This window comes from Micropterus dolomieu, linkage group LG13 (genome assembly GCF_021292245.1).
Source record: "Micropterus dolomieu isolate WLL.071019.BEF.003 ecotype Adirondacks linkage group LG13, ASM2129224v1, whole genome shotgun sequence".
In the NCBI taxonomy this organism is placed as follows: domain Eukaryota; kingdom Metazoa; phylum Chordata; class Actinopteri; order Centrarchiformes; family Centrarchidae; genus Micropterus; species Micropterus dolomieu.
In genome coordinates this window covers 30,354,709-30,369,281 of record NC_060162.1, presented here as the reverse complement: position 1 = coordinate 30,369,281, position 14,573 = coordinate 30,354,709, and the positions used below count along the sequence as shown (strand labels likewise).

Below are 14,573 nucleotides of genomic sequence, written 5' to 3'. Positions count from 1 at the left end.
CCAAGTTTGGTGTAGATCGGTCATTCTAAACCTAAGATATGACATCACATCCTGTTTTTAGCGTTTTTCACAAAGATTTAGCTTATAAGTCCAACAGTTTTTCGCATATCAATACGGGGAGCAAAAACTTGTATGAGCTTCATTCAGAGATGGTCCGTGCCAAGTTTGGTGCTGATTGGAAGAGTTAATTAAAGTAGGTTTTTCAGTTTTCGCGATATTGTGAAAACAGACAGAAAAGGCAGAAATGGGCGTGGCATATACCATGAGATTCAGCTGGATCCCCCAAATGTGTGGATATAAGGTTTTTGATATGCGCCTTCGTAAGTGGGAGTTCCAAGTCCAAACGTGTTGACCTTGTTTATAGTGCCCCCTAGTGGTAGATTGCGCCTGAGTTACTTGCAGGGGCTTGTACCTACCCTATGAGTTTCGCGTCCCTAGCAGTTACCGTCTAGGCTGCAGTAGTGGAATTAGCAGCAGAAGAATAAAAAATAAATAATAGAAAAACAAGAACGATTACAATAGGGTTCCCAGCTCTGCTGGATCTGTGAACCTTTTCAGCCCCACTCGGGCTCGGACCCCTAATAATAAAAATCCGAGCGAAAACTATAGGGTTCCCAGCCGCTTCACTGGTACTGGGAACCGTGATGCCTTGCATTCGCGGGTTCCCAGCCCACTCGGGCTTGGACCCCTAATAATCAACTATTTGTATTGTGAATCACAAAATCACTCAATGCCTCTTATTCATCTATCAGCTGTTGAATCTAGCTTGAGGTCATTCTAGACATGTTAATTATTAGGGGTGTGAGAGGACACGATATTAGGTTCATGAGACAAGATTTTAATAGTTTTTAACAAATCTTCAATACTGAAATATATGAACATTTTGAGCATTAAACAGTTAATTTCCTGCATTCTGGTGAAACTTTGTGCAATTCTTCTCCAATTTATAGTGGAAATGTTTTATATATGTAAAGGGAAACAAAATTTACATGACAGGTGACAATTCAAACTCTAAAACAAACAGAATCTAAGTCAGTGCAGCTCTCAGGCATTCTGTGTTGCTTTCAAATATTTTTCATGGTACATGTGGAACCTTTTCACCTCAATGATAAATTCAGTTAGAAACTCCTGGACTTTAATAGCTCCTGTGTTTCAGCAGGTTTTCTGAACATTCAGAATCTCTCCCACACATGTTCTCTGACATTGAGAAAAAAGTCAGAATCATTTGAGGATTCATAACATTTTTTTAAAGTCTACCTGCCCTATACTCTGCTGTGCCTTACGTTGCTCTGCCTATGTGATAGTGTCCCCTTCAGACCATCTGACAGACACAGAACTGTTTGAGACTGTATTGATGAGACAAGGAGGTGGAAACCAAAACTAAGTAAAAACACTTGTGATCAGGCAGAATATATTAGTGTGCAGAATTATTAGACAAAACTGTCAACGCTTTCAATGTCGGAGACCCAGCTATCAAAAGTTATTATCAAGCATGTAAGGAGCCTTGCTAATAAGGAGAGCTAAGTTAATGTTAGAATACAGCTGGGTTTTTGAGGCTAGCAGGCTGTATCTGCGCCACAGTCATTCTATGGGAAACACTGAGTTTATGATAAGTTAATAACAGACTAATATGAGCTGACTAATGAGCTAATAACAAACACATTTAAAAAGGTTACTTCCCCACAAAAGAGGTGGTAAGAGTTAATCGTGTGTGTTGACTCAGCAGGGATGGTATTAAATAAGTTGATCTACAGGAGAAAAATATTTAAAAGCAATGAGAATGCCTGAGAGCCTCACTAGATTATGTTCTATTATAATTATATATTTTGAATTGTCATCTGCCACCTGAATTTTTAGACATTTCCACCATAATTTGGTGCAGAAAAGGAAGAAATTGGAAGAGAAATTTTCACCAGAATGCAGGAAATTAAGTGTTTAATGCTCAAAATCTTCTGGGGGAGGACACCATACCCCCCACTTATTAAGTGCAAATAGCAAACATTTTTTTTCATAAGGGACCTGGATAATGGATAGGGGGGCACTGGCCCAAATAAGATTGAGAACCACTGGCCTAAATGAACTGTTGTAGTCTATAATAATGCGTTGATTTGATGTGTTTATACGACCTGTATGAAAATATCAACCTTGTTCTTTCAGCTCAGCTGTGTGTCTGCGTTTCCACATTAAAAGACTCGGGCACTGAAGAAGTTTATTGTTTATTTGTAAAAAGGGACAATGTACAATGATCTATATTCAAAGCAAATGTAAGTGTACCCGAGTTAGACACAGGTTACTTTTCATTGGCAGTCACCTTGCCAGATGTTATTAGGAATCCTAAAATAGTAAACTGTTATAATACAATAAAATACATTATACAATAGACAAAAGGTAAACAATCGAGTAAACAACATAAGCAGATACAATCTAAAAATTGATGATACAGTTATTGTTGGTGGATGTAAATGCTCCGTACTTGTATAGCGCCTTTCTAGTCTTTTCGACCACTCAAAGCGCTTTTTACACTACATCTGCATTCACCAGTCACACACATTCATACACTGAGCCTAAGTGCTCAAACGGAAACTAACATTCACACTCACTCATACACTGGCGGAATAGCCGCCAGGGGCAAATCGGGGTTCAGTATCTTGCCCAAGGACACTTCGACACGCAACCAGGGGGAGCCAGGGATTGAACCGCCGACCTTCCGATTAACGGCCAACGGCTCTACCTCCTGAGCCACAGCCGCTGGATGGGCCCAGTGTCAGTGTTAATTTTCAATAAGCCATTTTTTAACATTACTCTTAAATGAGTAGGAATAGGATGGGGGTACGACACTATGGGAACGCCTCTAGGCGTAGCAGGTCTGAATGTGAATGAAATCACTCCAATCCTATTGGTTTGTTGCTAGAACGGTAAGGTGTGACGGAATAACAAAAAGAGTAATTATCAGGGGGGGAAACAGAACACAGGTTACTAAACACAAGGCAAGAATCTAACTGGAACTCAAAACACAGAACAGACAAGACTGACTAAGTAAATGTGAAACACAGGCAACTCCCCAACAAGAGAGAACAGACTAAGATAACTGAACAGAGCATGTTAACACAGAAGGATCATAACCAAATGAACAACAAATCAGGTGGAGATCACAATTAACACTTAGTAGACAGGCAGACAGAAACCAAGAAAAGAAAAAAAACAACAGATAACATAATAAGACAGGAACTAAGGAATGGTCATCACTACACAGAAGACGACACTAAAGGCACAGAGTAGGCTACAAAACTAATAATACAGATAGACTACATCATGACAGAGAAAATTGACTGAAACAAGAAACGCAGAACAGCCTGACATCAAACAGGCAGAGGTGAATAAACTCTGCCTGATAACACAGGACTGAAACCCAAAACAACAAAAAGACAAATCAAGGTTCATAACAAACACAGACAAGGCCAGCACGCAGATAGAGCAGACAAGAATAACTACACAGAACAGGCAGAAAACAGAGCAAACATAATCACTTAATTAACAAGGCAGGCAGAGATCAGTACTAGCACTGGGCAGACAGGCGTACTTGTAACACTGAGTCACACAAGTCTTTTATAGAGGAGTGTTTGGGTTAGGAGTTAATGCATTTTTTAGATAGAAATGTACCGAATTCTAATTTACAAAATTAGATTGTAAATCCAATTTACAGTAATCACGTATTATATTTTTTTAAATACATTTTTAAATTTAGTTTTTACAATAGTATGTAAACATACACAATGGACTGTAAATACACAGGTTTGGTGTTGACTGAGTTTGAGTGAATTTTGAAAGATATGTCATAGAATGCATTGTGATAAAGCAGTGAAAAGTGACCCAAAGTTGAGTCCACATTGACTTCTGTTGACTCTGTGAAGAGTTTTACTGAACTCAGTATTGAGAAATGCATGTTACCAATTGTAAAGAAACACTGTAAAATGAAGCCTCCCATGTATGCCACCATGAATACACATAATGTAATCTCTTATCATGCTGCATCAGTCCTGCAGTACTACTAGTAGTTCTATACTTATCACAAAAAGCTAGACATTTTACATTATACAACTGGTCAGAACATTATATGTAGTGGCAAAACTACAGTTAATTATACTATTGTGAGCATTTCCTGCAAGGAAAAAAATGCATTAAAGGTTATGCATGATAAAACATATTAAATCAAAATTATTAAGTATTCAAAGCTGTGAGTCTTCTCTTCTTCTGCTTCTGAGTCAAGATTATTACATAGTAAAGTGTGTGTGTGTGTGTGTGTGTGTGTGTGTGTGTGTGTGTCCAATAGACAACTAACTGGTATCAGAAGACTTTCATACATTGACCAAGAGGCATTTAAGGATCTACCTAATTTAAAGTACCTGTAAGTATCACAGCATATCATATTTTCACAAGAAAGGTTCTATAAATAGCATCTAGCTGATATTTCTGCTGCAATGATGTTCCCTGTTAAACATTAACAGGTTGCTGATTGAGATTTTTTTCAATGCAGTGGGATCACCAACACAGGTCTCACATCCTTACCTGGGCTACAATATATTCAGTCCTGCCAGAAGGATTTTATTTTGTATGTAGCATTCAAATATAATTGCAATGTATTTTGTTTGCTAAAATGTGTGCATTTTTGATTGGTCTAAAATATTTAATGTTCAAACCTTTTTGACAGGGAGATAGTGGAGAATGTCTTCATCCAAGTTATACCAGCCAATTCTTTCACGGGAATATCTGAGAATGCTCTGACCATGTAAGTAGGATTTATTTTAACCCCTTGATTCCTGAATTTATTTACAATAAAAAAACGTAAAAACTTATTTCTCTTTTCATTTACTTTCAGGTTAATGTCAAATTGAGTTGAAATTGTTAATTTATCTATAGAACATAGAAAAGATATAAATTCAGGTATGATGTAGGTATTGTGCAAATTAGCGACAACTGGCATAAACGAGAACTAGTGCTTTGAAAAGGTTCCCAGGTACGTATCGAATATGCACGAACAGGCATTTGGGGAAGACAAATGCTATCTCAGCTGCAGTCTGCAAGGAAGGGGTTAACAATGGCTCAAATGTCACAGACACTGAAATGACAATTTGTGGTTAAGGGTTTTTGATCAATTTCTATTACAGCTTTACACCAGTGTGATTTGATCTTGGGTAATCTGATTGTACTTACTATGACTTTTTTTTTTTTTCATAGAAACCGCAAGTTATGACAATTTCATATCATGCCTGGGTAAAATCTAGCTCTAATTTCCGTTGTGTTCTTTTTTCACATTTTAGCTTAAGCCATGTCTGACAGGAGCATAGTCTATATACAGTATAAACATTCACAACATGAAAGCTCCCTAAAAGTGAAGCCAAAACATCTTGATCGTCCCCTTGGTTGCTGGTCGCAGCTTTAGGTGGTGCGAACTGTATAGTACCTCTCCATGTTAGCAGATGGGACATGAGCCTCTGAAACTAAATAATAATAAACAAATAAAAAAGTCCACATCAAATAAATGTTTAAGATAAGATGGTTTCTGTCATTTGAGGTAGTGCTTATCATGCTGATGTTTGTTAACCCATTAAGATCTATGGTGCCCTCCACAAAAGCATTCTAAAATCTAACGCATTGTTTGAAAACAATTTCCTTAAACCTGAGGGTTTTCTGAAAAACATAACCTTTATTTCTCAGCCTCTGTAGCAGATATAAACATATTGATTTGTTGAGCTTACGATGAATGAATGGAGTTTTATTATTATCATGCATACAGTTACGCCCAGCCCAACCAAAATAATATACAAAAATAAATATACAAAATAGCCAGGTTGAGAGTACATCATATACAATGTTAAACCAAACAGAAGCAAGAATTAGAAAAGGGATAATAATAATAATTAAAGCTGCAAGCAGCGTTGGGCGGGCCCTCGCACGTGTAGCGCGTCGGGGCGTGAGGTGGCCGCATTGCATATTCTGGAGCTCTGCCGGTGCAGCTGTGAATTTGCTAAGCGCCTCGGACGCGAAATGAAGGTGTTAAACCTTACTTCCTGTGTCCCCTTTGTGGCGCTACATAGCACTTGGCGCTATGAAAATAAATTAATATTGGCGTGTAGATATGTTCAGGGCAGGACAGTTATCAAGCACTTAAAATTTTGTTCAGATGTGAGCATGTACACTGAAGTTACAACAACTTCCTGTGTCATGGCGAAGAGTTGATGTTTGACGCCACGCCACGGACACGCCCATTGACGAAAACTCACAGATAGCACAACTTCTCATTGTCAATGCCTTTAGAAGGCACAGCAGAAATGTGAAATTGATCCGACTAAATCTCTAGGAGGTGTTCGTTAAAGTACGGAGTGTGTAAATCATCCAAAAATTGTCGTAAAATTCAAAATGGACGACTTCCTGTTGGGTTTAGGGCATCGCTCCAAGAGGCTTTTTGGTACGTCTGGACATGATACATGTGCCACAGAAATTTCGTACATGTAGGTCAAACGTGCGGCGGGGGCTGCTTCGTTAAAAGTCACTTCCTGTTGCCAGCAGGTGGCGCTATGACTGTGGGTGAATGTCGGCATGTACATGTGTTCAGGGCGGGACTCTCATCCTACATGTAAGGTTTGGTGAACAACTTCCTGTGTCATGGCGAAGAGTTGATCTTTGACGCCACGCCACGGACACGCCCATTGACGAAGACTCACAGATAGCACAACTTTTCATCTTCAATGCCTTAAGAAGGCACAGCAGAAATTTGAAGTCAGTCGGACTAAACGCCTAGGAGGAGTTCATTAAAGTACGGAGTGTGTAAATCATCCAAAAATTGTGGTAAAATTCAAAATGGCCGACTTCCTGTTGAGTTTAGGATATGGGTTCTTGAGGCTTTTTTGTGAGTCTGGACATGATACATGTCCCCAGAAAATTTAAAATATTTGTTAGCTTATAAATCGAACAGTTTTTTGCGTATCAATCTGGGGAGCACTAACTTTTATCAGCTTGGTCCAGAGATGGTCCGTGCCAAGTTTGGTGCCGATCGGACTTGTGGTTTCGGAAGAGTTAATTAAAAAAAAGTTTCACAATTTTTACAGGCTGAAATGGGTGTGACCTATACCATTAGATTCCGCTAAATACCACAAACGCGTGGATATAAGGTTTTTTCCCCAGCCCCACTCAGCTTTGACCCCTAATAAATATGTATGCAAATACATAAATGTATGTGTTCATACACAGATCCACTTTTACTCAGATATACACCCACATATACACATACCCCTACACAAAACATAATTAAATGTAGTTTATTAGATCCCAAGTTACCCCTGTTCAGGAGGTACTGGACCAGCTCTCCGTCGTAAAGGGTCCGATCCTCTAGGCCTATAAGTGAGGACTGTTTAAGCTGGTGTCGAAGAGATTCACCTATCTTCTAACTGTCTTCTTCCGAACGCCTACCCTGCTTACTCTGGAATGGCACCTGACTGAATAGCCCTAGAGCCAAATACCACCCCAGCCACGCCCGTTAACGACAGCTCTCTTCTCATTGATCAGTGCACTTGGTATAGTTGATAGTATTGTGTTTAGTGGCCAGGAAAATAGGCCCCAAGATAAGTTAATTTCGTTGGCTAGAGCAACCTATAAGAACCTTAAAGATGTTAAACACACTTTACCTAATGAATTACCACCTTAGTGAAGAAATAAGTTCAATGTCTACTACTTGTACTTTAAATGCAGTGATTATATATTTCATTGCAAAATTAAGCAAGGGCAAGCATACAACTTAAAACTGATTAAAACCTGAATAAACGGATAAAATCTCTAAAATTCAAAACCTGATTGTGATAGCTGAGCTTGAGTATTTTTGATGTCTTCTTTTTGGAGTGAGAGGGAGGGAAAGGAGTTGTCCTGGCCAAGGAGTTCTTTTCCTCTTCTGCTGGGCTGATGACTGGTGGAAACTTGAGGCTTTGTCCAAAGTCCTCAAATTGTCTTCACAAGTCTTCAGTCTTCGTTGCAGTTGAGTGAGAGATAATCTTCAGAGTCCAATGATTCTTCAGTTGGTTTGGATGTTGTGGTTACCCTCCGAGGCGCGACCTCTTGAAGTGTCCTGAAGAAATCTCTGAAGTTTTCTCTAGTTGTTCGCTGCTCAAATCCCCGTCTCTTGTCTTGGGCTCTTGGTCCGGTGCGGTGATGGTCTTGCTCCGAGTACGATGCCTCTTGAGATCTGCCGAGGAATAACCCCGATCTCTCTTTGACTCCTCTTTATATATCCTACTCTGTAGCTGAGTTTCTTTGTCAAATCAGCCACCACCCTTTTTCTGTCTATGTGACGATTGTCACATAGCTTGTTTATCCTTAAATTCAGTTGGGCCAGAGATGTCCTTATTTGGCCATTTAATTTTCCCTTGCTGACCCTTCTCTCCCAATGACTCAGTCATGATGTCTTCACCCAAACTTAGTGACCTTTTGCACAGTTATTTAACCTTTACCCCAATTCTCCTTACTTTAACCATATTATGTATTTTATCGGAAGATCAATTAAATTTATTAATCGTCAATATCAATGAGATCCTGATTTTCAATCATATCATGTTTAATACCAAATATCTTTCTTTTAATTATTATTCAATATATTGCTTATAGCATTGTTAAGCTCTGTGTTTTGCAGATGGAAGGATGTTGCACTTCCCTTTTCTCACTCACTGTTGTTACTAAAGGGAGAAAGGCTCCAGTTTTCTTCTGTGCGACCTGATAGCAAGAGCGTTGGAATCTCAACTTATTTGACAAGTTTCACTAGCAAGGACCACACTGTCAACAGATACGTTTGAATGATTTCATTCATGGACAAGACAAGAAGTGCTGGCTTGTGCCTGCTAGATGCAGTATCCGAAGCGTTGTGGGAAAACTACGATAGGAGAAGATCCGTCGTACCACCCGGGCATGACGGACCCCCTCATGACCCTACCATAGGAAGAAGATAGAAGATAAGATAGAGAAGGGGTGAGGGGGAAGGGATGCAGAATGACAGAGCAAAGAAGAGGAGATGGGTTAGCAGGGTATTTATGAAGGTGTCAGGAGTTACATGATTGACATGAGGTCCTGCTCCTGAAACTCAGCTAATTAGCTCCACTTCACCAGCACTGTCAACAGACAAAACAAGAAGTCCTGGCTTGTGTCTGCTAGATGCTGTATCCGAAGCGTTGTGGGGAAGCTATAATAGGGGAAGATCCGCTGTAGCACCCAGGCACGACGGACCCCGAAAAAGCTTCAGGTTAATTAAGAGAAGATTGGGCTGATCTAAGATCTTTGAGATCTGAGCGAATGTAGCGGTGGTATGTTTGGGAGGATCAGCGGCCCATGATCTGAATGAGGTGTTCGGGAATGCCGTTGCGAGAGGCTGAAGTTGCTGCTCCGATCCTGAAGGAGTGACCTGAGGAATTAAAGGGAGAAATGCCGGCCGAAGAGAGGACACGGCGGTGGTGGTGGAACCAGAATCGCGTGGCCACTAGAGGATCGAAAAGAGGATCTGTCATGGTTGTGCTCTGGGATTGCCAGAGTAGCAAGTAGTTTGCGACGGGATTGCGAGGATTCAAAGGTGACTGGGCTTCAAAGAAAAAGACGGGAGTGGGCGGGCCCATTTGATTGGTTTTGGTTTGCTTTAAGTAGAATACCATAGTGTCATTTGAGAACTGTGACAGGTCTGAAATGCAGGCATGACGGTGGGGGTTGAAGCGATAGGTAGAAGCGGTGAATTCGGAGCAACTGAGAAAGCCAAAGAAAGCAAGTGTGAACATGGCTTCTAAGGTTTGAGACACGTGAGGGATGCTATATCCGGCACAGATGGTTTGGATGCAGATGACAGACAGAGAGACAGGTGGACTATAAGACTGTGAGACGGACTGTGAGATGGACTGTGAGACAGAGAGAGAGGTGGACTATAGTTTAAATGTATGCGGCCTGAAAGTGACCCGCATGCGCAGAAGAATAACAGGACGTCTCACAGGCAGCACGCTGTTGCAGGCTACAGAATTAAACAAGGAGCAACATAACCAAGTGAAAAAGAAATATACTTAACTAGCACTTTTTATGGAAGAACTTAATACATTTTAATTGTACTATACTAAGTGTACTAATGTGTTATTTTACAACTTAAAGTATGTTAAGTGTCATTTCAGAAATACTTAAAGTCAACTTTAAGATAATTGCAGTATATTTTAATATACTTAGTTGTGTTAAAATTGACCTATTTTAAGTACCTTTACTGTAATTTAAATATACTTTTTTAAATGTAACTTAAAATACCCTTTTGTGCTATACTTGAAGAACAAAACAAAACAATGGATTAATTGACAATTAACAATGGACAAACAAGTGCACAAGCCAGAGAGAAGGAACAGAACCACCTGAAGAGGATACTTACTGCCTGTGGATACCCTAAATGGACCATTCGGAAAACAGCCACAAAATCCAGGAAGAAGACCAAGACTGTCACGGATTTGTGTGGTGAAGCAGGTTGGAGGACCCAAATACAGGACGCAAGGCAAAGGAGGTACAGTTCAAGGGGTTTTAATAAACAAACAAAGGTTGTCCAACAAAAATCCAACATACAAAATCCAATAACGGGCAGGGAAACAGGGAGACACGACGAGTGAGGCTGACGACACGAGAAACACACTGCTACACAGGGTGACAACATACAATGACCCGACAAGGACAAGACAGAAACACCAGGTATATAAATACACACAGGGACTAACGAGCAGGGCGGGAGCAACACAGGTGAAAGACATGAGGCTAATGAGGCACAGGCAGGGAGAGAGAGAGCAGGGGAAAACAGAGACAGACATGCAGAGGGATCACTGGGGTAACAGACATGACAAGGGTTACCGAACACTAGACGACAGACAAGACAGACCCCCAAAACCCAATAGACCAAAATAACGCTAACTAAACACAAAAGTGCAAAACACGGCATGGCAGACAGGCAGAGTGTGACAAAGACTACAAGGGATCAGGAGAAGAAGGTCAGACACAACAACATTGTGATTCCATATGTGTCTGGAATATCAGAGAAACTCAACATCCCTGTGTTTTTTAAACCCAAGAACACGCTAAGACAGTTAGTGGTACACTCTAAAGCTGCACCCCCAAACACAACAAAAGAAATCTAGTGTATGCGATCCAATGCCATTTACACCCAGATTGAGAAGCCATCGCTGAACAGAGGAGGGGGTCTACACCACCACTTATCCCCCACTTACAATGCTGTCCTTTCATCACTTCCCAGGAAACTGAACAAGCATTTCCTCTTGGTGAAGATGCCAATGATGGTCGTACAGACTTAGCCACGGGTCGCTCTGACGACCATGACAACTGCGTTACCACAGCCAGGAACACTAACAAATCAGCGGTATCGACGATCCTAGCGAACAATCCCAGAGTTGAAATAGCTGAGTTTCCCTACCAGTCAGTCAGAACTGAAGAAGTCTCTTGGATAAGGGACGAAACGTCTTCTAGTATCTTCAACCAAGTCCAGTTGCCCTTGACCTCAGCCTTTGTTGGATGTCAATGCTCAAAGCTAATTTGTCGACCAGTCGCTCGAGAGCATCCCATTCCATTGGACCACTCAGTCGCAGACAGCTAGCGTACATAACTGAATCATAACTGAATCACAATCAAAGTTAGCCACCAGATATTGAACAGCCTTTTCAAAGAAGCTGTCGACCAGTGTTGCAGACACCGTTTGGTCTCTTGCACTTGCAGTTTTCAGGATGCTTGCTTTGTTTTACTACCATAAAATCTGTCTGCACTTTTCCAACCTCCAAATTGCACTGTCAAATTCCTTCATTACATTGTGCATAAGCAACAGGAAACATTCAGACACTGTCACACTGCATACAACCTTCCAGATAACATCAGGACAATCCTTCTTTCCCAGTGACAAAAAATAACACTTAAGGGCAGGCCAACACTCCAGGATCCTCTGAATCGCAGGCAATAGAGATAACCAACGGGTTAGTACATGCAGTATCTCTTTGTACTGTACTGTACTGAATTAAACTCGCAAAACTCTTTCAGAGATTCTACTTTTTTGGCTGAGCATGAGAATTCAATGGATTCAACATCATAACCTGCAGCGCAGAGAATTTGAGTGTTTGTGTTTTTCAGGGTGTTGTGGATCAAGTGGCATTTGCAGTTGCCCTTTACAATGTGTGGATTGACTTCTTTCAGTTTTTGATAAACAGAATTATGTTTGCCAAAATTTACAGATGCATTGTCAGCACTGATCTGGCTGACAAACAAACCATTTGTTTCTTTGATATCCACAATTTGTTCGTAGATAGCTCTGCTGGTTTCATGGGGATCTTTGTAAAATTCCAATGGCCCATATTTAACGCCCTTGTCTTTGTGGAAATATTGTACTGTGTATGGATATAGTTTGGCACTCCCCAAGTTTGATGCATCAGTGCAGGCAGAAAAATATGGGGTGTGTTTCAGTTCTGAAGCTAAACGCTCCTGGCTGTAAGGTGATAGGACGTTTTGAAGTAAAACTTCGCTTTTTGTTCTTCCACATGACATTTTTGTGGCAATACTTGAGACATGAAAGATTTTCGCACTTACTTTATTACCACAATCTGTAGATGAATAGCTGTGGCCGTGAAGTACTCCGTGGTATACACTGCTAAGCTCCGCTACTGCTATCCTGTCTTCCTCTGGTGAACTTTTCTTTGTCATAAATGTTGCAATGGCTACATTTTTGTATTTGCTTAACGCAAAACTCTGGTGCTTCTTTGTTTTTACATGATTTCCCAGCGCTGTTTTTCCTTCATATTTAACTGAAATCGGCAGGACATAAAACACAGTTAGCGCAGAACGGGTCTCCTTGGTCGGGCCTTACCCATGCAGAAAAGTTTTCTCTTTTTGCCCAGTCTGAGCTGTAGGTTGTAAATCGTTTTTGCTTTCACACGGGTTGCTCATCCGATTTTGTTGTGTTATCCTCCTCCGTCTAGGCGATAAGTAGAGCTTTGTATTTCTGCTACCAATCAAATAAAAGTAGCATTGGCCAATCCACTGTTTTACCCGTTTACGGACACAGGATCGGATGTACACAATCAGGAAGAAAACGCAGTAACAGTAGAAGGAAACTGTTTAATTTGAAACCAGGAAATTCTACTTTAGAAGTATATTTTCACAAAAAACGGGACAATTTGTGTCTCTGGAAAGAATATGAATTTTCCGTGACTGTCGCTCAAAACAGAGAACAATCCCTGGAAAACCGGGACGGGTGGCAACGCTACATTCAGCTGATCAGCACCCTAGAGACAGAGCTGCCCAGCACTCCAGAGACTGAGCTGATTCATGCCCCAGAGACCAGGTCTGAGATCCTTCTGTCTAGCGCTCCTGAAATTTGTCTGGTCAGCCCTATGGAGACCTCAGTGTTGCTCTTGGTTCTCTGACGGCAGCCCGGCTGACACCTGCTCCTATCTCCATCTGCGGCCCAGCTGACATCAGTTCCTGGTTCTCTGCAGATGGCCTGGCCAACACCTACTTCCTGGTTTTCCTTTGGCAGTCCGGTCAACACCTGCTTCTGGTTCTTCAGGGCAGCCCACTTGTCGTGTCTAGCGACCCAGCTGTCTCTTGTTTTTGCTGAGCGGCAGCAACTTCTGGACTTTGCCAAGCTACAGCAACCTCCTGACTCTGTTGAACAGCTGCCATATCTTGTCGCTGATGAGCTACAGCGACCCCTGACTCTGCTGCAACTTCCTGAATCTGCTGAGCTGCAGCACCCTCCTGTCCTTGGCACCATAGCCTCTGCCATCAGTGCATGAACTCAATTCAATTTTATTTCTATAGCGCCAAACCACAACAATAGTTATCTCACAGCGCTTTTCATAACAGAGCAGGTCTAGACCGTACTCTGATGTTATTTACAGAAGCCCAACAATTCCCACCAAGAGCAAGCACTTGGCGACAGAGGCAAGGAAAAACTTCCTTTTAAGAGGCAGAAACCTCGAGCAGAACCATGGCTCAGGGTGGGCGGCCATCTGCCTCGAAGAGAGAGAGAGAGAGAGAGAGAGAGAGAGAGAGAGAGAGAGAGAGTAAAGGTGATGTTGATATAGACTAAATGAAAAATGGTATAGATATGTATAGTAGTGTTAATGATAACAATCGTAATGTTAATGATTATAATAACAATAGGACTAGTAACAATAGTCGTTGCAGCAGAGGGTGTCGAGCAGGAACACGGGGGCAGCAGGTGACCCGCAGCCACAGATCTAGACTCCACAGCTCCAGAGCCAGAAAACCTGCAGGAAGTGATAGGAGGAGAAAGGAGAGGGACGAGAAAGCACAAGACTACCAGAAAGGGGAGAAGTTGTGTTAGTAACATGCAATAATGGGATGAGGTTGCACACAGAGGGAGAGAAAGTGGAGGAGAGAGGAGCTCAGTGCATCATGGGAAATCCCCCAGCAGTCTAGGCCTATAGCAGCATAACTAAGGGATGGTTCAGGACTCACCTGAGCCAGCCCTAACTATAAGCTTTATCAAAGAGGAAAGTCTTAAG

At 41.4% G+C, this 14,573-nt stretch overlaps 1 protein-coding gene across 1 annotated transcript in view; it reads left to right on the top strand.

Annotated features, from left to right (window-relative positions):
• The window catches only part of LOC123981469 (thyrotropin receptor-like), a 44,456-nt gene that overhangs the window by 15,692 nt on the left and 14,191 nt on the right, over positions 1–14,573 (top strand). Inside the window, 3 exon segments of the mRNA XM_046066311.1 lie at positions 4,331–4,405; positions 4,535–4,609; positions 4,709–4,786. Of these exon segments, the coding sequence (XP_045922267.1) occupies positions 4,331–4,405; positions 4,535–4,609; positions 4,709–4,786 (228 nt within the window).